At 38.9% G+C, this 24,237-nt stretch overlaps 1 protein-coding gene across 4 annotated transcripts in view; it reads left to right on the top strand.

Annotated features, from left to right (window-relative positions):
- Positions 1–10,401: 10,401 nt before the first annotated feature.
- CENPC (centromere protein C) overlaps positions 10,402–24,237 on the top strand; it is a 94,376-nt gene continuing 80,540 nt past the window's right edge. For 3 of the 4 annotated variants that reach the window (XR_011145080.1, XM_068975205.1, XM_068975203.1), the window contains exons 1-5: positions 10,402–10,447; positions 16,293–16,339; positions 17,925–17,995; positions 18,838–18,932; positions 21,886–21,991. Coding sequence is in view for 3 of the 4 variants with exons in the window: in XM_068975205.1 (XP_068831306.1) it covers positions 10,430–10,447; positions 16,293–16,339; positions 17,925–17,995; positions 18,838–18,932; positions 21,886–21,991 (337 nt within the window). In the remaining variant the exon portion in view is untranslated. The remainder of the gene's footprint in view (positions 10,448–16,292; positions 16,340–17,924; positions 17,996–18,837; positions 18,933–21,885; positions 21,992–24,237) is intronic. The other variant, XM_068975204.1, reaches the window with a different exon arrangement.

Below are 24,237 nucleotides of genomic sequence, written 5' to 3'. Positions count from 1 at the left end.
AAATCCTGTTACAGATATTGCAAGTTTTAGGTGGTGAATAATAAATTTGTAGGTAAGAAAAAGTGTTGAAGCAGAGGGAGAGAAGCCAGTTTTGCTGCTAACCAGCTCCAGACCTTAAACAAACCAGTTCACTTCTCTGGGATAACAGCTTCCTCATTTCTTGCCTTAAGAGCTGCAACAGGCTGCTTTCTGCATGCATGCCAAGTCGCTTCAGTTGCGTCCGACTCTGTACAACCCCATAGACTATAGCCGACCAGGTTCTTGCCATGCCCTTCTCCAGGGGATCTTCCTGACCCAGGGATGGAACCCGCATCTCTTAAGTTCCTGCATAGCCAGTCAGATTCTTTACCACTACTGCCACCTGGGAAGCCCTGGCTTCTTTCTGCTGCTGCTGCTGCTGCTAGGTCGCTTCAGTCATGTCCGAGTCTGTGCGACCCCATAGACAGTAGCCCTCCAGGCTCCCCCATCCCTGGGATTCTCTAGGCAAGAACACTGTAGTGGGTTGCCATTTCCTTCTCCAATGCATGAAAGTGAAAAGTGAAAGTGAAGTCGCTTAGTCGTGTCTGACTTTTAGTGACCCCATGGACTGCAGCCTACCAGGCTCCTCCATCCATGGGATTTGCCAGGCAAGAGTACTGGAGTGGGTTGGCTTCTTTCTAGCATCCTCCTGTTTTCCACTCTTTGCCTCTCTGATCCATTTAAAATGCAGTATAAGCCAGTCATTTCCCTGCTTCAAACATTTTATGAATTCTCAGTCCTTCAGATTCATTCTTTTATCTTTTTCATCAGCAGTAAATATTAATTGAGCACCAACAAAATATTCAAATATCACAAGGTCATTCCTAACCCTTTTAAATCTACTCCTTAAAAATACTCTCTCTTCTAGTAACTTTGCTTACTCCCAGTTTTCTTAATACTCGTGGTCTTTCCCATCTCCTCATACCTTTCCAATCACTGTACACTTTGCTTTGGTGCCCTTCTGTCCTCTTGTTAATACAACTCCCTACTTGTCCTTGAAGACCCATATTGAGTATATCTTTGTTGTGAAGATCTTCTGAATCCTTCCGCATCCTCAAAAGGAACATTTGTCTCTCTCATCCTGCATTCCCATAGCATTTTACAAATTTTTTATTATAGTATTTGTTCCATTGTATTTTAGTTACTTACATAGCCTCTGTATGAACAGGACACTGAGTTTTTCAAATACAGGGATTGTTTTGAAGTCAAGGCCAATAAGAAGTATTATAGATTGTGGTAACCATAACCATTTATTAAATTTTTCCAGTTGAAAAAAATGTTATGATTCTAGTTCTTAGCCCCCACTGTGACAGGAATTTCTTTTTTTTCTGATATGTGTGAACATTGCTTGTTGTATGATTGTTTTGTTGCCTTGTATAACAATCATGGACTTCCCAGGTGGCAGCGTTGGTAAAGAATCCGCCTGCCAATGCAGGAGATGCAAGAGACACAGGTTCAATCCCTGAGTTGGGAAGATCCCCTGGAGTAAGAAATGGCAACCCACTCTAGTATTCTGGCCTGGAAAATTCCATGGAGCCTGGCAGGCTACAGTCAGTGAGGTCACAAAGAGTTGAACACAACTGATCAACTAAGCACATGCACAAACATAACAATTATATTATTATAAAATTCTTGAAAATATTCAAAATCCAACTAGTATAGTCATCATCAGCATCTTCATCACAGGAATTTGTTTTAGATCAGGATATATGAAAAATATAACTCAACAGCTTTGAGTGAACTTTATGGATTAACTCATATAAAACCAATATTTTAATATTCTTTGTTATCTATAAGTCATCTATGTTATAATACAATTAAAGTGAATGGATGCACATTTTTACAATATTTAAGGGTCTCTAAAATACTTAATTATCCAATTTATTGAAATTGATTCAGTCGGTAAATCTGAATAGAAGTCTCCAAACCCTCTCTGCTGCTGCTGCTAAGTCACTTCAGTCGTGTCCAACTCTGTGCGACCCCATAGACAGCAGCCCACCAGGCTCCCCCATCCCTGGGATTCTCCAGGCAAGAACACTGCAGTGGGTTGCCATTTCCTTCTCCAGTGCGTGAAAGTGAAAAGTGAAAGTGAAGTTGCTCAATTGTGTCCGACTGTTCGTACTTCCTAATTTCTGACCCTTGTTTTAATTAATGTTTATTGACAATTTATTGCCATTTGTATCACAGCGTATTGCAGTAAATCTTGAAGATATGTGAACTGAATACATTAATGTTTCACTGCTTTAATTCTAACTGAAAACAGTTTTAATTTTAATGATTAGGTGAAAACTTTATGCCATAGTAAGTCATGTGAAGAGCTGACTCATTGGAAAAGACTTTGATGCTGGGAGGGATTGGGGGCAGGAGGAGAAGGGGATGACAGAGGATGAGATGGCTGGATGGCATCACTGACTTGGTGGGCATGAATCTGAGTGAACTCCAGGAGTTGGTGATGGACAGGGAGGCCTGGCATGCTGCGATTCATGGGGTCACAAAGAGTCGGACACGACTGAGCGACTGAAATGAACTGAACTGAACTGAAGTCATTTTTATTCAGAAAATGTTTCTACTAGATCTTCTGTGACAGGAAGGAAAAAAAATGTAAGGAATCACTGTTACAGAAGTGACATTAGTTGCTCTGTCAGAGTGGTTTAATTCAATAAACTTGTTAACCATAGGTTGGTGCTTTACATCCATTCCAACCCCTGCTAGTGTGCCATTCTTTACTGCAGAGGCTTAAAAGTTAAAAACTACATTTCTCAGTCTTCTTTGTAGCTAGAGAGGGCCTGCATTCAATATTGGCAAGGAGGAGGGGAGATAGAACTCATTCTTTCTCAGTCCTTTGGTTTTTCTGTAGGTGAGCATGGTTTATAGGCATCTGATTTTTCTGTGGCAATGTTATCAGAAGTCTCAGTGTCTGATCACCAGTTTCATGAGTGTTGATAGTCAAGGCATGGAACACTGGTTTTCTGGTAACAATCAGGGCAGGTACAATGTGCTTCTGAAGCCAGAAGCAGTTAGGATGTTTCCTGCTCATGGAGACTTCTTGTTTTTGGTGGCTTCCTTGACATGGCAGTTTGGTAATTATGGTGACTTTCTCGTTATGCAGCACCAGTATGGTTCTGGAAACTAAGCATTAAAATCGACTTCCCAGTTTTTCACTTTGCTTCATGCAACTGGCTCTTCGTGGTTCAGTTCTGTAGTGTATGTTTGGGAATCATTTCTAAAAGCCCAAAATACATTATTTTTCCATCCCTTCCAACCATACTGTAAGCTGACAAATGCCTAAATTAGCTAGCATGAATTTATGTAACTTATCCCAGATCAATACAGTTTTCCAAGGTCTATAGGAATAAGGGAAAAGTTATCCTAACATTGGAGTTGCTCTATAATCTAGTTCTATTTTGCAAATATGAACAGTTTTTCAGTGTCTGACAAATTTGTCAACAGCACATCGTTTCTGCCTCACAACTTTGCTTGTAGTTTATCTTTCTATTTCTTTCAGCTTGTAAATCTCTTACTGTTAGGTATTGTCAGCAAGCTACAATTTTGGCATTTTGTGTGTTTAAACTTTCTTTAGGCACTTGAGTTTACAATATATATCATTTCCTATACATATTTAAAATAATTTATCTTTTCTAATTATAAGTAAACTTACATGAGTCTTAGACAAAAGCGAAAGGCACAAAGACAATGAAAATTACGTTATTCTATTATCTATACCATTAGCATTGTTTGGATAGGTATCATAACTTTTTGGCACTTTTTCTCTATTTGTGTATATTTATACAGTCAGGTAAATTCTGTACTGCTATTTGATAAACTGTGTTTTTCAAATAATGTATCTATTCAAAGTGAAAGTGAAAGTTGCTCACTGGTGCCTACTCTTTGCTACCCCGTGGATTGTAACTCACCAGGCTCCTCTGTCTATGGAATTTTCCAGGCAAGAATAGGAGTGGGTTGCCATTTCCTTCTCCAGGAGATCTTCCCAACCCAGGGATTGAACCTTTGTCTCCTAGAGTTGCAGGCAGAGTCTTTCTTTACCTTTCAAGCCACCAGGGGAGCCCATGATCTATTCAAATAATGTATCTAGAGCACGTTTATGTCAATAATGCTTAGTCGCTCAGTCCTGTCCCACTCTTCGTGACCCCATGGACTGTAGCCCACCAGGCCCCTCTGTGCATGGGGATTCTCCAGGAAGGAATATTGGAGTGGGTTGCCATGCCCTCCTCCAGGGAATCTTCCTAACCCAGGGTTTGAACCCAGGTTTCCAGAATTGCAAGCAGATTCTTTATTGTCTGAGCCATCAAGGAAGCCCAAGTATGAATGTACATTGTTTAAATTTTTGCCTAGTACCATCAAAATAATTTGTCTTTGCAAAGTTAAACTTATAATGCAAAACTGTATTAAATTTTTGAAAATCTAAGTGTGTTTTAAATTACAAAAGCTCTGTTTTTGAGAAAAGAGTTATATTGTCTAAAAGTAAACTAGAGGCAACAGAAATGGAGACTAGAGAATAGAGATTTGTTATGTTCTTGTTAAGAGAAGCAATGTATTATATAATGAAGTATAACTGCAACTAAGAATCGGATGGTTGGTGCCAAAATAACATAGGAAACTTAATGCTGGATCAGTTTATACAGCACTCTAAAATTACCAGCTCAGTGCAGGACTTTAAGACATAGTGCTTAACATTATTATTATTTTATTTTTTTTTTTTGGTGAACGTTGCTGCCATCTATCTGCATATTGCAAGCACACTTTATTAACTTGGCAGTTACAGTCTGGTAGAATCTTTGAATCTGAAAACAATTTTGTCAGAAAAAGCTAAGTGAATATACTTAACAAATGAGGTAAGGACATTCTCTTATATTAACAATAGCATTATAATATCTAAGAAAATTTACAATTCTCGGTCATACAGTGGTCAATATTTTACTTTTCCACTGTTGGTCAATGCTCTAATATAGCTTCTTTGATCTGAAGACTCTGATCAAAGCTCACACATTGCATTTGGTTTGTATGTCTCTCTCTCTCATGTTCTTAATTTTTCAAGTTAAGTTTCAGTTCAGTTCAGTTCATTTCAGTTGCTCAGTTGTGTCCGACTCTTTGCGACCCCATGAATCGCAGCACGCCAGGCCTCCCTGTCCATCACCATCTCCCGGAGTTCACTCAGACTCATGTCCATCGAGTCCATGAGGCCATCCAGCCATCTCATCCTCTGTCATCCCCTTCTCCTCCTGCCCCCAATCCCTCCAAGCATCAGAGTCTTTTCCAATGAGTCAACTCTTCACATGAGGTGGCCAAAGTACTGGAGCTTCAGCTTTAGCATCATTCCTTCCAAAGAAATTCCAGGGTTGGTCTCCTTCAGAATGGACTGGTTGGATCTCCTTGCAGTCCAAGGGACTCTCAAGAGTCTTCTCCAACACCACAGTTCAAAAGCATCAATTCTTCGGCGCTCAGCCTTCTTCACAGTCCAACTCTCACATCCATACATGACCACAGGAAAAACCATAGCCTTGACTAGACGGACCTTAGTTGGAAAAGTAATGTCTCTGCTTTTGAATATGCTATCTAGGTTGGTCATAACTTTTCTTCCAAGGAGTAAGCGTCTTTTAATTTCATGGCTGCAATCACCATCGGCAGTGATTTTGGAGCCCAAAACAATAAAGTCTGACACTGTTTCCACTGTTTCCCCATCTATTTCCCATGAAGTGATGGGACCAGATGCCATGATCTTCGTTTTCTGAATGTTGAGCTTTAAGCCAACTCTTTCACTCTCCTCTTTCACTTTCATCAAGAGGCTTTTTAGTTCCTCTTCACTTTCTGCCATAGGGGTGGTGCCATCTGCATATCTGAGGTTATTGATATTTCTCCCAGCAATCTTGATTCCAGCTTGTGTTTCTTCCAGTCCAGCGTTTCTCACGATGTACTCTGCATAGAAGTTAAATAAGCAGGGTGACAATATACAGCCTTGACATACTACTTTTCCTATTTGGAACCAGTCTGTTGTTCTGAGGTATTATTTAGTCGCTAAGTTGTGTCCCAATCTTTTGCGACTGTAGCCTGTCCGGCTCCTCTGTCCATGAGATTTCCCAGGCAAGAATACTGGAGTGAGTTGCCATTTCCTTCTCCAGGGGAGACTGCAGACAGATTCTTTACCACTGAGTGACCAGAGAAACCCCTGCTGCTGCTGCTGCTGCTAAGTCACTTCAGTTGCCTCCGACTCTGTGTGACCTATATTGAGATATAATTTACAACAAAGTTCATCCTTTTAAAAATGAGCACAGTTTTAAGAGGTCATATATGTATTTTTACATATAACCACCACTATAATCAAGACATAAATTATTATTTCCACCATTGCAAAAATTTCCCTCCTGATTCTCTGTAGTCAGTGTCTTCTTCCCCCATGACATCATCCTCTGGTAACCACTGATCTCATTTCTGTTCACATAGTTTTACATAGTTATGCACATGGGTTCATGCCCAGCTCTGCTGTTTAATGGTAGTGTGATCTTGGGCAGTTACTTAAAGACAGTTCCATTTCTGTTGACTATAAAGTGTCAATATTAGTTGTCTTTTCTCATAGGAATGTTCTAAGAATTAAATAAGTTATTGCACGGAGAACATTTAGGATAGAACTTGCCATACAGTATGCACTCAGTAAATAATTGTATGTGTTACTATTTCAAGTGTGAGACCAAATTATATAATATAGTCTGGTTGGCAAAAGTTCTGCTAGACCAAGTCTAAAAAGCACCATAATAATACCAGTAGCATCATTTATTGAATTCTTGCTATGTTTTAGGCATTTGAACTAGATCTCAAAACAAATTAATCCAGATTTCAACAACTTTAACATTATTCCTATTTTACAGACAGGAGAATTGAGAAACTTACAATTTAACTTGTTCATTATGGCAGAATTAGTGAAGTAGAGTGAAACTCAGACTTGTCTGATTTTTCAGTGCTTCTTTCCTACAAAAAAAAAAGTCTTTTCTGGTAACAACATTTGTTAAAACATTACAAATTAAAAAAATTATTTGTTCAACTCTTGAGTAATGAATTTATTCAATAAATAATATATTTTATTACATAGTTATTGACTATATTCCCTACACTATACATTTCATATCTGTGACTCATTTATTTTGAAAGTAGAAGTTTGTACCTCTTAATCTTCCTCACCTATTTCTTGCCTCCCCCATCCCCCCCATAACCACCTGTTTGTTCTCTGTATCTATAACTGTTTTGATCTTGTTAAGTTTGTTCTTTCATTTCTTAGACTAAACATAAAAGTGAAATCATTCAGTATTTGCCTTTCTCTTGTCAGACTTATTTCACATAGCATATTACCCTCTAGGTCCATCCATGTGGTCAGAAATGGGAAGATTTTATTCTTTTTTATGATTCCATTGCTGTGTATTTAGTCCAAGGAAAACAAAATTCAAAAAAATACTAATTCATAAATATTTGTGCATCCCTATAGTCATAGCAGCACTGTTTACAACAGCCTAGAATGGACACTGCCTAAGTGTCCGTCAATAGATGAATGAATTAATAGTATTGAATAGTATTTGAATTTTGTTTTCCTTGGATTAAATACACAGCAATGGAATTGCTGAATCATATGATAGTTCTATTTAAAGTTTATTTCCATATTGTTCTTCATAGTGGCTATACTTATTGACAGTTCCACCAACAGTGCACAAGTGTTTCCTTTTCTCCATATATTAGCCAACAAATGTTATTTGTTGTCTTTTTAATAGTAGCCATCTGACAGACATATGAAGTGACTTGTCTTTATGGTTTTGATTTACACTTCTCTGATAATTAGAGATGTTGAACAATTTTTTTTTTCTATTCTTTTTCCAATTCTTTTCCCGTTTAGGTTACTACAGAATACTGAGCAGCATCCCTGTGTTATACAGTAGGTCTTTGTTGATTACCAATTGAAATACAGTGGTGTGTACATGTCAATCCCCAACATCCAATCTATCCCTCCCCACTCCCCTCTTCCTTTCTGGTAACCATAAGTTAGTTTTCTAAGTGAGTCTGTTTCTGTTTCATAAATTAGTTCATTTGTATCTTTTTTTTTTTCTTAGATTCTGTCTATAAGTAATATCATAAGATATTTGTCTTTTTCTGACTTAATTCACTTAGTGAATAATTAAGTCTGATAATTTCCAGATCTAATGTTGCTCCACATGGCATTATTTCATCTTTTTAACTACTGAGTAATATTCCATTGTATATATGTACCACACCTTCTTTATCCATTCGTCTGTTGATGGATATTTAGATTGCTTCCATGTCTTGGCTACTGTAAACAGAGCTGTAATAAACATTGGGATGTACATATCCTTTTGAATTATGGCTTTTTCCAGACATATGCCCAAGAGAGTGATTGTTGGATCATATAGGAGCTCTATTTTTAGTTTTTTGAGGAACCTCCATACTGTTCTCCATAGTGGCTGTACCAGTTTACATTCTACCAACAATGTAGGAGGGGTCCCTTTTCATGTTGAGCATCTTTTAATGTACCTATTAGTTATCTGTATTACTTCTTTCAGTTCAGTTCAGTTGCTCAGTCATGTCTGACTCTTTGTGACCCCATGAATTGCAGCACGCCAGGCCTCCCTGTCCATCACCAACTCCCAGAGTTCACCCAAACTCATGTCCATCGAGTCAGTGATGCCATCCAGCCAACTCATCCTCTGTCATCCCCTTCTCCTCCTGCCCCCAATCCCTCCCAGCATCAGAGTCTTTTCCAATGAGTCAACTCTTTGCATGAGGTGGCCAAAGTTCTGGAGTTTCAGGTTTAGCATCATTCCTTCCAAAGAACACCCAGGACTGATCTTTAGAATGGACTGGTTGGATCTCCTTAGAAAACGTCTGTTCAGCTCCTCTGCTGACTCTTAATTGGGTTCTTTAGCTTTTTGATGTTAAATTATATGAATGCTTTGTATATTTTGGGTATTTACTCCTTGTTGTATGTACCACTTGCAAATAGCTTCTCCCCTTTGATAGGTGGCCTTTTCATTTTGTTGATAATTTCCTCCAACATGCAAAATATTTTTAGCTTGATAAAGCCCCATTTATTCATTTTTGCTTTTGTTTCCCTTGCCTAAGGGAAGGTAGTCCATTTTCTGATTTGAATTCCCTGATACATTTTTTTTTATTAAATCATAAAAAAGGTCATAGACTCATAAAATGGTCAGGTCTAGTCAGTCTTGGAGAAGGCAATGGCAACCCACTCCAGTGTTCTTGCCTGGAGAATCCCATGGATGGAGGAGCCTGGTAGGCTATAGTCCATGGGGTCGCTAAGAGTCGGACACAACTGAGCGACTTCACTTTCACTTTTCACTTACATGCATTGGAGAAGGAAATGGCAACCCACTCCAGTGTTCTTGCCTGGAGAATCCCAGGGACAGAGGAGCCTGTTGGGCTGCCGTCTATGGGTTCGCACAGAGTCGGACACGACTGACGCGACTTAGCAGCAGCAGCAGTCAGTCTTCAGAGCATCTAACTTAACTTTACCGTTATGTAAATAAGGAACCTGCTAAAATGGTGCCAGAGCTTGTCATACATGACATAACTAGTCCACTGAGCAGGTTTCAAGACTTCTGATTTAGGATTCTTTTCAGGACATCACACTTAAGTGGTATGTACTTACATAGATCATTTTGTTGGCACTGCCTCACAGAAATAGTAATCCCCCCCCCCCCCCGCCATTACATGGCGGGGGGTGGGGGAGGAATACATCATCCATCACTATTATTAATACACCATTATTCCTTTCAGAGATGATGCATATGTGGGCTAGGGTGTGGCTAGCACAGTAAAACCTGCACAGTAAAACATTACTCTTTAACTGTTTTCAGCAATTTTTTTACCTTGTATCCTTCCAAATATTACTGTTTACTTTGTAATGTAACCATCAAGAAGTTTTACACCTCCGCGGGGGAAAGAGGGAGAGTGAGCCAGAAAGCGACAAGGAAGCTGTGGGAGCAAGAGAGGTTAAGTCTTTAGGAGGATAGGGTGGCGCTGCTGGGTGGGGCGGGCGGGGCTACCGCGGGTGGGTGGGGCTACGAAAAGGCGGAGAGGGGAGTACAAGTGAGGGGGCGGGCACACAACGTCTCTTCCTTTGGAGTCGGCGAGCCCATTTTGCGCATGTGCAGTCCGTTTTAAATTGCGTAGGACGCGGCGCGCTGCTGGGCGCGCTTGCTCGGTAGCCTGGGGACTCTTGGAGCCCGCCCTCTCCCTCCCTTTGTCTCTCGCCTAAGGGCGCTGCTGGGTTTCCTTCTGGCTGGTTTTGGGGTGACTGAATCCTCGCTGGGCTGCCCAGAGCTTTGACCCGGGTAGACTTACGCCCTAAAACCCTGCCCGGTCGGAGCGGGGCCGGAACATGGCTGCATGGGGGCTGGTAAGTGCAGGCCTGGGACCGGGTGAGGCGGGGAGAATGAAGCTTCGGGCCGGTGTTGTCGCTTCTGGAGGATTTCGATGGAAAGCAGCGCGAATTTTTTGAGTCGGGAAGTGAGCGGGTGCCACTATTCAGAGTTACTTTACTTGCAGTGTTTCCTCAGGCTTTTTGTAGTCCAGTTGTGACGGGTAGCTTTCTCTTCTGAGAATCTTGTGATTTCTACTTTTGAGCCTAACTTCAGTTCTAGGAATTCAGCAGGTGGCTCAGTGGTAAAGAATCTGCCTGCCAATGCAAGGAGATGTAAGAGAGGAGGGTTCGATCCTTGGGTGGGGAAGATTCCCTGAAGGAAGAAATGGCAACACACTACAGTGTTCTTGCCTGGAGAATCCCCTGGACAGAGGGTACTGGCGGACTACAGTCCATGAGGTCGCAAAGAATCGGATACCACTGAGCGACTGAGCTTTCAGTTCGTAGTCCTCCCAATAATTTTCTGTCCTTGGTAGTGTTGGGAAGCCTTGAAATTGACAGTTTCTTTCAGAATTGCTGGTGTAAAGAGGCAGGTTTCTGACAGGTTTCTGAGAGGCAGCACCTGGTTAAAAGTGTAAGCGGTGAATGACTGAGGGGGCAGAAACTCATTTCTATTGGACAGTTTCTGGACTCCTTGGTATTCCCTTTTCTGTACTTTAGATTTACGGTTTTGTTAATTTAGCTGCTGAGTCTCGTATCCGACTATTGGCGACCCCATAGCCTGTTATAGTTATACGTTATACAACCCTTAGCAGCCCCTATCCTAAACTCCTAGTTTCTCCTTTATCTCCCCGTTTAAGATCTTCAGCATTGATGAACTCCCATTTATATTGTTGTATATATATGCTTGTATGCATAAAGTAGGACTTCTCTGGTGGCTCAGACGGTAAAGTGTCTGTCTACAGTGCGGAAGACCTGGGTTCGATCCCTGGGTCGGGAAGATTTCCTGGAGAAGGAAATGGCAACCCATTCCAGTACTCTTGCCTGGAAAATCCCATGGACGGAGGAGCTTGGTGCAGGCCACTCACTGTCCATGGGGTTGCAAAGAGTCGGGCACGACTGAGCGACTTCACTTTCATGCATAAAGAAGTTTATTGTGGACAAAAATTATTGCCCTCCACTTAAGTAAACAGAATGTAGCCCAACTTCAGGCCACCCGAAACTGCTGCTGCGTCTAAGTGTGCCTGAGGGGACGGGACTTAAGGATGTAGGAAACAGGCTACTGGCCCTAGATAGTTAAAGAGACTTATGTGAGTCTGGACTCTAGCGTCTTCGCATTTAGAGAGAAGTACTAAAATTATTAGCTGGAGGTGTCTTTTTTCATGATTAGCAGTAGTTTTGATACTTGATTTCTTTTTCCCCCCAGCCCAAACTCCTGTATATCCTAGGTCCTCCCTTACCTCTTTGGAGTAGTTCTGAGAGTCTGTCTCCTGAGCTGTGGTCCTAAGTAAGGTCACCAAATAGAAATTATAAATTTTAAGTTGTGCATTTTTTTCAGCCGACAATTATATATAATGTAAATAACACGTGCTCATGGTAAAAAGTACTGTCTATACCAACATTTTCATACTGTTGACTAAAGAAAAATGCACTGTTGCTGGGTCATTTGGTAAGAGTATGTTTACTTTTGTAAGAAACCACCAAAAAGTGGCTGTACCGTTTTGCCTTCCAAAATGAGAGTTCTCATTGTTCCACAATTGGCATTGTCATTTTTCCAGATTTTGGACACACAGTCAGATATATAGTAGTATCTGGCTTTAGTTTGCATTTCGCGTTGACGTATGATGTAGAGCATCTTTTCACAAGCTTACTTGCCATCTGTATATCTTCTTAGGTATCTTTTAAGGTCTTTGGACCATTTGTTTTTTAATTGAGATTGAAAAACTATTTTATTCATTTTTATTTGTTGATGGTGCTGGGAGGCATGTGGGATCTTAGTTCCCTGACCAGGGATTGAACCTGCACCTTCTGCATTGGAAACTGGAGCCTTAACCACTGGACCTCCAGGGGAGTCCCCTCTTTTTATTGCATTTTAAGTGTTCTTTGTATATTTTGGATAGCAGCCCTTATCAGATGTGCCTTTTGCAAATATTTTCTCCTCATCTGTGGCTTATCTGCTCATTCGTTCTCTCTTTTTAAAAACCATGATCAGTGTTTTATTTATATTGATGTTGGGATGTGTTTAAAATCTATGATCAATAATAATAATATCAATGATATTATTAATAAGCAACTTCTTTTCTCCCTATGATCTCACCTTATAAGTTTCTCCTAGTTTTAGGATGATGCCCTTCAGAATATGGAAAGCTTAGACTGGTTGAAGCTTGTCTTAGTTCTCACATTGACTGCTTTTCCTGCTGCCTGCTTTTTCTGTCAGTCTTCTGTAAACATTGCCCTTGTGTCTCCTTTCAAAGTTCTCTTTCCTTCTCTTTGTAATGGTCCTCCCCATTGACTGCACTTGGCTTCTCAGATTAAGGAGGAGAGAGACAACACTGAAACTGGAAGAGCAGCTGCTGGTTTTCTGTGTTTTATTCTTTTGATCGCAGTTCACTTTTATTTTTCAACAAAAAGTCTCGTGTTTATTACTGAGCCAAAGCACTAATGCAGAAACACTGACACGACAAAAATCATAAATCATTTTCCTAGTAAAACACATCCAGCTATTCATATAGCATTGATTTTTCAGAGTGATATGATAAGATGCAGGTGCTCTTGGCACAGTATGAATGTGTGTGCCACCTCATGTGCAGGACGCCTTATAGATCCAGTTTGGTTCTTCTCCAGTGTCATCTTTTGTGTTTGCACCTGATTTTATTACCAGTTTTATTCAAATTCACTGGGGAATGGGACGATTCTACTTTTGTTTTTTGTCCAGGAATCACTTGATCATGAAAGTTTGTTGAGAAGATTTGGCTTGAAGCAAATGCCACAGTTCACTCCACCTCCACACCTTAGCTGTGCCATGTGGCATGTGGGATCTTAGTTTCCTGACAAGGGACCGAATCCACTACCCGACCTCTGCATTGGAAGCCTGAAGTCATAATCACTGGACTACTGGGAAAGTCCCCCCAAAGTCAGAATTGTTTTGACCCTTTTAGTTCTACTAATATCTGACTTTGCATCATAACTCATTTAAAAGACAAAAGGAGAAAGGAGTTGAGAGATTATCCTCAGTCATTCCTGTACTTTAATGATTTCAGACTGGGTGTAATTTTGCCCTGCAGGAGGTGTTTGGTGTTGCCTGGGAAAATTTCTGGTTGTCTTAAAAAGGTGTGGATGAGGGGTATAAGTGCATCCAATGGATGGAGGCCAGGGATGCTGCAAGTATCCTACCAATGCACGGGACAGGCCCTCATGAGTCATTCAGCCCAAAATGTCATCAATGCTAGATTTGAGAAACTCTACTGTGATGTATCAGAGAAGGCAATGGCAACCCACGCCAGTACTCTTGCCTGGAAAATCCCATGGGCGCAGGAGCCTGGTAGGCTGCAGTCCATGGGGTTGCTGGGAGTCAGACACGACTGAGTGACTTCACTTTCACTTTTCACTTTCATGCATTGGAGAAGGAAATGGCAACCCACTCCAGTGTTCTTGCCTGGAGAATCCCAGGGATGGGGTAGCCTGGTGGGCTGCCATCTATGGGTTCGCACAGAGTCGGACACGACTGACGCGACTTAGCAGCAGCCAGCAGCAGCTGTGATGTATATTATTTTCTTTGAGAAACAAAATCTCATAGTGAATAAAAGAATCTGAAATTGAACAAAGATGAGTTGAATGTGAAAGTTTTTGAATGTGTTTGAAAATTAGTAATTTTTGTATTCTAACTTTTAATTTAAAATTAAAAGACCTTGTCTGTCTTGTTTTCTACTGTGCCAAAATAGCATTTGGCCTCTAGTAGGTGGTTGATTCATATTTGCTGAAGGCATGTATTGTCTTAGCCTTAAATTTTTTTCTATTTAAAAGAGTAACAGAGTACTTTACAGGTGTTATTTATTTATTTATTTATTTTAACTTTTTATTTTTACTTTATTTTACTTTATAATACTGTATACAGGTGTTATTTAATGTTCAGAAACATTCAGTGTGAAAATATGACTATTTCATTTTATTGTGTTAAATTAGAAGTATGACCTTAAATTAGACCTCGGAAGGGAGTTAACTAACATTAATTATCAAGGATTTGCTTAAGTGTTTCAAATGGTGAGTGCTGATGAGAGACCTAAGTGCTTGCATTAATTTTGTATCTTGTGATAAAATGCAGACTCGTTAGATGTCTTTGTTCCTTAGTTTGCTATCTGTAAAATAGATTTAATCTTTTGCTCCTTCGGTACCTCCTGAAATTAATAGGGTATGTGAAACACTAATTTTCTTTAAAGAAAAACACTTTTATCTCATAAATTTTAGTCTTATTTATTTGACATGTCAAAATAACAAAACATGTTTTTGTGGTATACAACACTGGCAAAGTTCTGGGAAGAATATAAGCTAGCTTAAGACAAAGTCTCTACTCTGAGGTTTCTTAAACTCTAAGAGATGTCTTCATCTTTCTGAACAATTCAGTTCAAAAGTGAAGCAAGGTAGCAGTCCCTGTGAGTAGAAACTACAGTGGCTTAGAGCTGTGCATAAAGAGCATTAGGAAAGTCAGAATGTCAGAGCATGAGTGGGGTAAAGAGAGTGTTAACATGAAGTGGGATTATTTATATCCCATAGGGCCAAGGAAGAGTACAGCTTACTGAACATTTTATATTGATAATAATTTATTTATTTTTAAAAGCATACTATTTATCCTATTACTATCCAATTTTCAACCTGAAAAGTTAACTTTATAGATTTTATACTAAAAAGATAGGACCCAGATTATCACAAATGTATTTTCCACTTCCAGTTTCAACATGTCCATGTGTTATATTTTTTTCTGTCGTTTCCATTGATAGAGGCTTCTTTGTTCCTAAGTCATTTCAGTCATGTCTGACCCTTTGTGACCTTATGGACTGTAGCCCGCCAGGCTTCTCTATCCATGGAATTTTCCAGGCAAGAATATTGGAGTGGGTTGCCATGCCCTCCTCTAGGGGATCTTCCCAATTTTGGGATTGAACCTGCATTTCTTATGTCTCCTGTATTGGCAGGCTGGTTCTTTACCACTAGCACCATGTGAGAAACCCCTTTTCTTTGTTGGGATTACCTAATTTCTCATTTGGAGACATTCTAGCACTTTTTAATCTTCAGTTTTTCTGATATTTCACTCTTAGTTTCCTAGGTATGAATCTTCTTGCATTTTCATTACATTGGTCATTTACTCCTCATCCAGGACAATATCCTCTGAGCTTAAAAGTTAGGCTGTTTCTGCTTTTTTTCTGTTTCATCAATTATCATGTTTCATTTGTTTCCATCTTTCAGAAATTCGTTGTATGTGTTTGTCCACAGATGGTCCTCTGTTCCATTCTCTTTTTCATTGTAATTTTATGGCAGTCTATTCTTTACTGTTATTTAGAGGGATTGATCTACAAGGAAAGAAGAGAGATAGATACTGTTAATGGACTAACTTGAGTTACTGGAAGCCCAGATAGTATGATTTTGATTACGGAAGAGGTGTAGGGGGAGATAGACGAGTGGGAAGAGGAAGAAGACGATAAAAAAAATCCAGGGTAAGGAAATAATGTAAAAAAGATTTGGAAACAGAGGATGTGAGCCAAGTTGTTTTTCACTTGATCCAGAAGAATTACTCTTTATAGTATTATAGTAGGCAGTCAGCAGATACTTGCTGAATGGATAAATGAAGAACTTAACTTTTTACCAAACTGATGATTTACTTTTCTTTCAGGATCATCTCAAAAATGACTATAGAAGAAGATTTTGCCGACCTTCCAGGTGATCTGTATACTTAAGCTTTTAAGATGATTTTTATTCCCATCTTTAGAAAGTGGAATTTTTAAATGCAGAAAGGAAAAACTGTTAACCTCTGACTAAAATAATGATTTATATGCTCATTGCTTAAGTATAATCATCTTAGTTATTTTATATTAACAGAGAAATATTAGTGCAAACAGTGCATTGGCTAAATGGCAGTCATAAAAGAAATTCGCCTGATGAGTGATGGATCAGGAAGAGGCAGTTTCAGTTTTGACTAAATGACAGCTATGGATAAAGCACTCTAGACTTTGAATGGTACTAACAGAAAGGTGCAGTTTATTCTGTGGGGCTAAGAAAAAGAAAAGGTGGGTGTGATCCTAATGGGCAATAGAAGGATCTTCGTGGTGACAGAACTGTTCAGTACCTTGACTCTTGTGGTCATAACTGAATCTTCAAATATGATAAATTGCGTAGAACTTAGTACATATACAAACATAAACATGCAAATGAGTACATGTAGAACTAGAAAAATCTGAATAAAATTGATGATTTTGTCAATATCCATATCATGGTTTTGATAATATATTGTATTAGGTGAACTGTTCCTATTGAAGGAAACTGGATAAAGTGAACAGGAGATCTCTTTTATATTATTTTTATAACTGCATCTGAATCTAAAATTATATCAATATAATTTTTAATTAAAAATTATATTGATTCATTAGTTCCTTCAGATTAAGGGTATTGAATCAAAAGTGCATTTGAAATGTAGGGAAGACTATGTTACTTGGAGCTGTTAGCACTTGTGACTATAGGGTCTTTATTAAAGAAGCATTTTAGGAATGATTAGTTCTTAGTTCAGTCGCTCAGTAATGTCCGACTCTTTGTGACCCCATGAATCGCAGCGTGCCAGGCCTCCGTGTCCTGTCACCAGCTCCCGGAGTTCACTCAGACTCACGTCCATCGAGTCAGTGATGCCATCCAGCCATCTCATCCTCGCTTGTCCTCTTCTCCTCCTGTCCCCAATCCCTCCCAGCATCAGAGTCTTTTCCAATGAGTCCTGTCTTCACATGAGGTGGCCAAAGTACTGGAGTTTCAGCTTTAGCATCATTCCTTCCAAAGAAATCCCAGGACTGATCTCTTTTAGAATTGACTGGTTGGATCTCCTTGCAGTCCAAGGGACTCTCAAGAGTCTTCAACACCACTCTTCAAAAGCATCAATTCTTCGGCGTTCAGCCTTCTTCACAGTCCAACTCTCACATCCATACATGACCACAGGAAAAACCATAGCCTTTGTTCAAAAAAGTTTTATGTTCTTTGTTAGGTACAGCAGTAGTCTAAAACAGCTTTAGACATGGCTATTCAATCAGGGAATATAATTGTTAATGTAGACAATAAATACTGCTTCGTATACTTTTTGGGAACTCTTGGTCTCTCAAATACTTGTTTTATCCTCAGATTTTAATGGTGATGTTTTTCTCGTTAAGTAAAAATGAGTATTTTGTAATAAGGAGATATGGAATTTTTAAGATAGATGTTAATAATTAGCAAATACCTTTTAGAAATGATACATTAATATTTTCTGTTCTTTGTTTCTTACTAGGGCACCTGACATTAATACAGAGCAAGGCCAGAATATACTGGAAGTCTTACTAGACTGTTTTGAAGAAAAAAGTAAGGTTTCACTTGGGATGGCTGAAATATAAATTTGCCCATTGACATCAAATTCAGCAAATATGTTCCAGCATTTCAGTATATATTCTCCCAGGAATTTTGAGTACATGTGCAGTCCTTCATGTACCTTCTGGTATACTGAAGATGTGTGTTGTTCAGTCATATCCAGCTGTTTGCGACCTCATGGCCTATAGCCCGCCAGGCTCCTCCATCCATGGGGTTTTCCCAGCAGGAATAGTGGAGTGGGTTGCCATTTCCTTCTCCATAATGAAGATAGTACTGGCAAAAATGAGAATAATTTGTTATTCCCTTTAGTTCACACTAGATTCCTATAGTCTGGAATTCTGTAAATAATTATTATACACTAGAGGAAGTATCTTATTAATGGAAATAATGTGCAGAATTCTTGAGATCTCTGAAGAGCTTGTAATAACATTTGGTGATTTGCACCCCTTCCTAAAGAAAAGATATATTATGGCAAGTTTTAGGAAACTTTTCTAAGTGCTGATTAATATCAGAAGGGATTGGAATAAAAGCCAACCAAAACAAACAAACAAAGCAAAACAAAAAAAAGCCAACCAAAGAAAAGCACACATAGTGGAAAGGTATCTCTTCTTTTTAAGTTCTGAAAGATGAATTGGCACATACTTCTTCAGAAATCTTGTCTGTCTTTTTCAGTTCCTGATGCCTTCTAGGTACATTTGAATATTGAGTTGATGTCTGTACTTCAGTTAAACTAATTGTGCTTAAAAGAATCAAAAGAATTCTTCATGTGTAATATAGGGCTTCTTTTAATTTTAACCAAAAATTTTTATACGTTTAAATTTTTTTTGACTTTTTAGGTCTTGCCAGTGATGTTAGTAAAAATGCCACAAAATCAGTGCTTTATTCAACACCTAAAACAAAAGATATTTGTGTTCAGTCATCAAGCAAAGAGGTAGGTCTAAAAAGAGAGCTTCATGAGTAAAGCTCAATACACAAAATTAGATACATTTTAGTTGTTTGTAAGTCTTATTCTTTAAAAGGAATCCTATATTTCCATTGAGTTTACATGAAATTTAGAGATATTTTATGAAAATTTTGGTCCTACATTTCCTGTGGTTGAAATTGGAGGTCTGGGAATTAGAATCATCAAATTATAACACAATTATTTTTCACTCTTACTTAAAGCAGTTTATTGCTAAACAGGGAAATCAGTCTTTCATTCATTATATATCTTAACAGGATACATTGGTCTAACTCTACAAAATAGCCGCCTTTGAAATAGAGATTTTGAAGCTAATGATTGAGGACAAATTATTCAAAAGCACAGTAGTAATTGAAGAGAAAAATTGTATATAGACATACATTGTAGATTGTGCTTTGCCTGTTGCCCTTCACAGATAGTTCATTTTTTACAAATTGAAGGTTTTTGGTAACCCTGTGTCAAGCAAGTCTCTCTGCTGTTTTTTCTGACAGCATTTGTTTGCTTCATGTCTCTATGTCATGTTTTGGTAATTTCTCACTATATTTCAAACATTTTTATTATTATTATATTTGTCATGATCTATGTATGATCAGAGACCTTTGAAGTTACTGTTGCAAAAAAATTATGACTTCTAGAAGGCTCAGACAATGGTTAACGTTTTTTAGCAATAAATATTTTTTAAGGTATGCAAATTTTTTTAGACATAATGCTATTGCACACTTACTGTACTACTTTGACATTGAAGTTGCTCAGTCGTGTCCAACTCTTTGAGACCCCATGGACTGTAGCCTACCAGGCTCCTCCCTCCATGGAATTTTCCAGGCAAGAATACTGGAGTGGGTTGCCATTTCCTTCTCCAAACTGTACTACAGTTTAGTGGAAACAGTTTTTATATACACTGGGAAATCAAAAAATTCATGTGCCTTGCTTTATTGTAGTACTCTCTTTATTGGGGTGGTCTGAAATGGAATTTGCAGTATCTGAGAGGAAGACCTGTAATGCTAGAAATAACATTCACTAGAAACTTGTATAAACAAATAATTAACCACATATAGCCTTTTGGTTCTAAGGAATGAAGATATCCATTGTTGTCATAATTGAGAGACTTTTTTTAATGTGATAAATTATATTAATTTTTGACAGTTAAATCAACTAAGTTTCCTGAGATAATCTTGGCTTGGTCATGAAGTATTAACTTGTTCTGATTTGGTTTGCTAATATTTTAAGATGATTGCATCTGTGTTCATGAACAATATTTTATTTTTCTTTTCTCAAAATGTTCTTGTGGGGCTTTGATATCAAGGGTAGAGGTTCTACTTTCAGGTAGGATGTAACAGATTGCAGTAGGTCAATGCTTCTGCTGCAACAGCTAGTTTAAAAAAAGAATAAAATGCAAAAGAACTGATGTTTTTTAGAGACATGGGAGTTGTGGAAGCAACAAGGACTAGATGAACTAAAAAAGAAAGTGAAATCCTTAGAACAGGAGTTGATGATTGTTAGTCATTTTCTTCCCTGAGAGTATTTGCTGATTTGGGGCAAAAACTGAAGATTTTAGGTTGGCCCAAACAGAGTGAGTCCACTGAGGGAAAGCAGAGCTTTTGACACTTGTGCAGGGATGGCATGAATATTGGAATCCTGGAGGTTCCCCAAAAGGATAGCTTTGTTGTTGTTCAGTCACTAAGCCATGTCTGACACTTTGCAACCCCATGGACTGTAGCCCACTACACTCCTTTGTCCATGGGGTTCTGGCAAGAATACTGGGGTGGGTTGCCATTTCCTTCTCCAGGGGATCTTTCCAGACCAAGGATCAAACCTGCATCTCCTGCATTGGCAGATGGGTTCTTTACCACTGTACCACCTGATAAGCCCTAGTTTGGAGAGAGAATTTTATTTTTTTTTGGAGAGATAATTTTAATTTAACATTATCCATTGTGTGTGCTAGTCACTCAGTTGGGTCCTACTCTTGGCAACTCCATGGACTGTATCCATCCAGACCCCTCTGTCCATGGAATTCTCTGTCCATGGGTAATATTTGCCTCGGTATATTTTAAAAGGTAAAAATGCTTAAGGTAGCACATATGTTGTCTTGGTGGGACAAGGTCAAGAGTGGTAGCCAAGAATACTGGAGTGGGTAGCCATTCCCTTCTTTAGGGGATCTTCCTGATTCAGGGATTGAACTCGGGTCTCCTGCATTGCAGGCAGATTCTTTACCGTCTGAGTCAAATGCTTACACTAGGACCTTTGTCAAATGTTCCAGTGGTCCTTATTGGTCTCCTCACATTTAGGAGTGTAAAACTAAAATGGTAATTGGAAACTCTGCATACTTAAGAGTTGTACATTTTTAGATTTTGCTGTAGTGTGATCTGTATGTCCACGTCATTGTGAAAAGCTTCTTGTTAATATCTGCAGGCTTTCTTCTATTGACTTGATAAGTTTTTCTGACAAAGAAATCTCTCCTGCTCGGGTATCTGATTTTAACAGTGAGTGTTCTCAGCCTAGTGGGGGCAAGGAGGAAGATGGATTTTGAATACTTGTACTTAATGTCTCTATTTTCAGTGTATTATTCTTACCTTCAGTTTCTGATCTTCATGTCTCTGATCTCACAGTCTTCTGCACCTTGCTTTTTGTTTTGTTTTGTTTAACATAATCATTCATGTTGCTGTACTTTATTCATTTCTCTTGTATTTGTGATGTTAAATGCCTATATGGCAATTTATTTGTCTAATCTTCTTTAGGTTTTTAAAAGCTATTCATTGTTTCTATGATAGGTTATATAAATGAATTTGGTTTCTACAGTGTTATTTATGTATGCAACTTTACCAGCCCGTTTCATGTTTTACAGTTTTTTTTCAATTTTAAAACAAATATGTTTAGTCAAAATTGGTAATTAAATAGAGTAGATCTAATGCTGTATCTCTTTTAGACTCAGAGCCCAAGGTCACATCCAAAGTCAGGTCCAGTTTCTTCAAGGAAGAAAGAAGCCCCTCTGCAGTTAACTGTAGAACTAAATGAAGCTGTCAACAAATCAGGTTGGTAGCATCCACATGGGTAATATTTGCCTTGGTATATTTTAAAAGGTAAAAGTACTTTAGGTAGCACATATGTTGTCTTGGTGGGACAAGGTCAGGGTCAGCCTAGACAGAATTGTGAAATAGATGAAGTTGTTTTTGAGTCTCTCTCAAGTCCATTGTTGGTGTGTGTGTATGTGTGTGTGTGTGTGTGTTTAACGTGAATAAGTTTTTAAATTTTTATTGAAATATAGTTGATTTACAATGTTGCCGGGGTCCGGCCCTGGTGGATCCAGGGAATTCGAAGGGTGGACGGCGTTGGCGTGGAAAGACTTGTTTATTTATTAATATAAGATTAGATTAAGAAACTATAGTGTAGGAGGAAGATTAAGTGGAGGAAGAGGGCTGAATAGCTTGGGTTACACGGAAGACCAATAAAATTCCAGACAAGGAATTTGCACCATCTACGTTGGGCCACGGGCACTCGCTTGAATATCTAAGGGTGCCTTGCCTTAAGCTCCCTTTCGCGCGGGTCTTAACAGCCAGGGCAAGTAAGTAGACCTGGCGAGCCTCCGCGCCCCATATGGAAATTCAGCCTGAAATTAAAGTAAAGAGCAGAGAGAGGGAAAGGGAGAGAAAAGAGAGAGAGACACGGGGGGAGCCAGATTCTCAAGAAACCAGGCCAAGAGACTAGTCCGAGAAACTGGTCCAATCCTTTATTGTTCAGAAGGCCTTTTATACTTTTGATAAAACACGGAGATCAATGGGTAACACAAAATTATGTAGCGTTCGCAACCCAAACTCTTTCTGTATATCATTTTGTATACAAAAGGTCTCAGGTGATTTACATTATCTTCTGGCCAAGAGGCTTGTTAACACTTTTTGGCTCTCTTCCTTAATGAATGTTACTTTTGTTTCCCCTGAAGTGTTTTTCTTTAATCTACATCTCCTTAAAGCGCTAAAGTTATATCTCTAAAGAACAAAGGTGCAGTGGATTATAACAAAGAAGATACTTAACTCAAAGATCTAATGTTGCTAATACAAGGTCTACTACTTGTTTTTCTATATACCAACTATATCTAAAAATAAAGAATATGAAAATTTGGCAGCAAGCATTGACTCAACAAAAGAAACTTTTAATCAGTCCTATTCTAAAGATTTTGACTCCTCGGAAGCTTCTACATTCCTAGGATGTTTTAAGCTTCCTGTGCCTCCTGCGGTCAGGAGGCCTCAAACAATCACATGCGCAGCTGTATGAGTCCTGCAGGCAGGCTAAAAAGCCATCAGAGGGGTTTTTGGATTGAAACACTCTTTCAAATGTAGAAGACTAAAGCCCTGAATTGACTTTTTCCAGAGAATGTCAGAAGAGTGGAAGAGCAGAGCATAAAAACCGGCAGATTTTTGTTGGGTTACATGCTTAGGAATTTCCAGAGGGGCCCCTGAAGTCTGAGCACGCCTTGCGTATGTCAGCTTCCTTCCTCATGACCTTGTCACGGGCAGGATTCCTCACACTGGCTTCCGGCACAATGTTGTGTTTAATTTGTGCTGTACAGCAAAGTGACTCAGTTATACATATATACGTACATATATTCTTTTTAATATTCTTTTCCACTATGGTTTATCACAGGATAGATAGGATAGTTCCTTGTGCTCTACAGTAAGACCGTTATTTATCCATCCTGTATACAATAGTTTGCGTCTGCTAATCCCAAGATCCCTATCCTTCCCTTCCCAACCTCCCTCCCCCTTGGCAACTGCAAGTCTGTTCTCTATGAATTTGTTTCTGTTTCATAGATATATTCATTTATGTCATATTTTAAATTCCACATATAAGTGATATCACATAGTATTTGCCTTTCTCTTTCTGATTTACTTTGCTAAGATGGACCTTAATCTCTAGGTCCGTCCATTTACTACAAATGGAATTCTTTTTAATGGTTAAGTGATATTCCAGTGCACATGCATGTGTGCATGCGTGTGCGTGTGTGTGTGTGTGTGTGTGTGTGTGTGTGCGTGCTGATTGACTATATGTGGTTAGTATTCTTTTTCTGTCACCTCCTTTTGTTCCATTTCTTTTAGTCAGTTATATGTGGTGCTGCTTTTTAAAGTGTTATTTATATTTTTCAAGTTAGAAAAGTTCTTCATTTAAGGTAAGAGTCAAAGATTTAAATGAAAAAACTAATCCTTAAATGAGGGAAATCTCTCATCTTGCTGAGGTAACCTTGAATCCTTCCGTATCTTCATTGGTGCTCCTTAATGAATACATA

The sequence above is a fragment of the Capricornis sumatraensis genome, chromosome 7, assembly GCF_032405125.1.
Source record: "Capricornis sumatraensis isolate serow.1 chromosome 7, serow.2, whole genome shotgun sequence".
NCBI lineage: Eukaryota > Metazoa > Chordata > Mammalia > Artiodactyla > Bovidae > Capricornis > Capricornis sumatraensis.
This window is presented reverse-complemented; position numbering and strand designations above follow the sequence as displayed.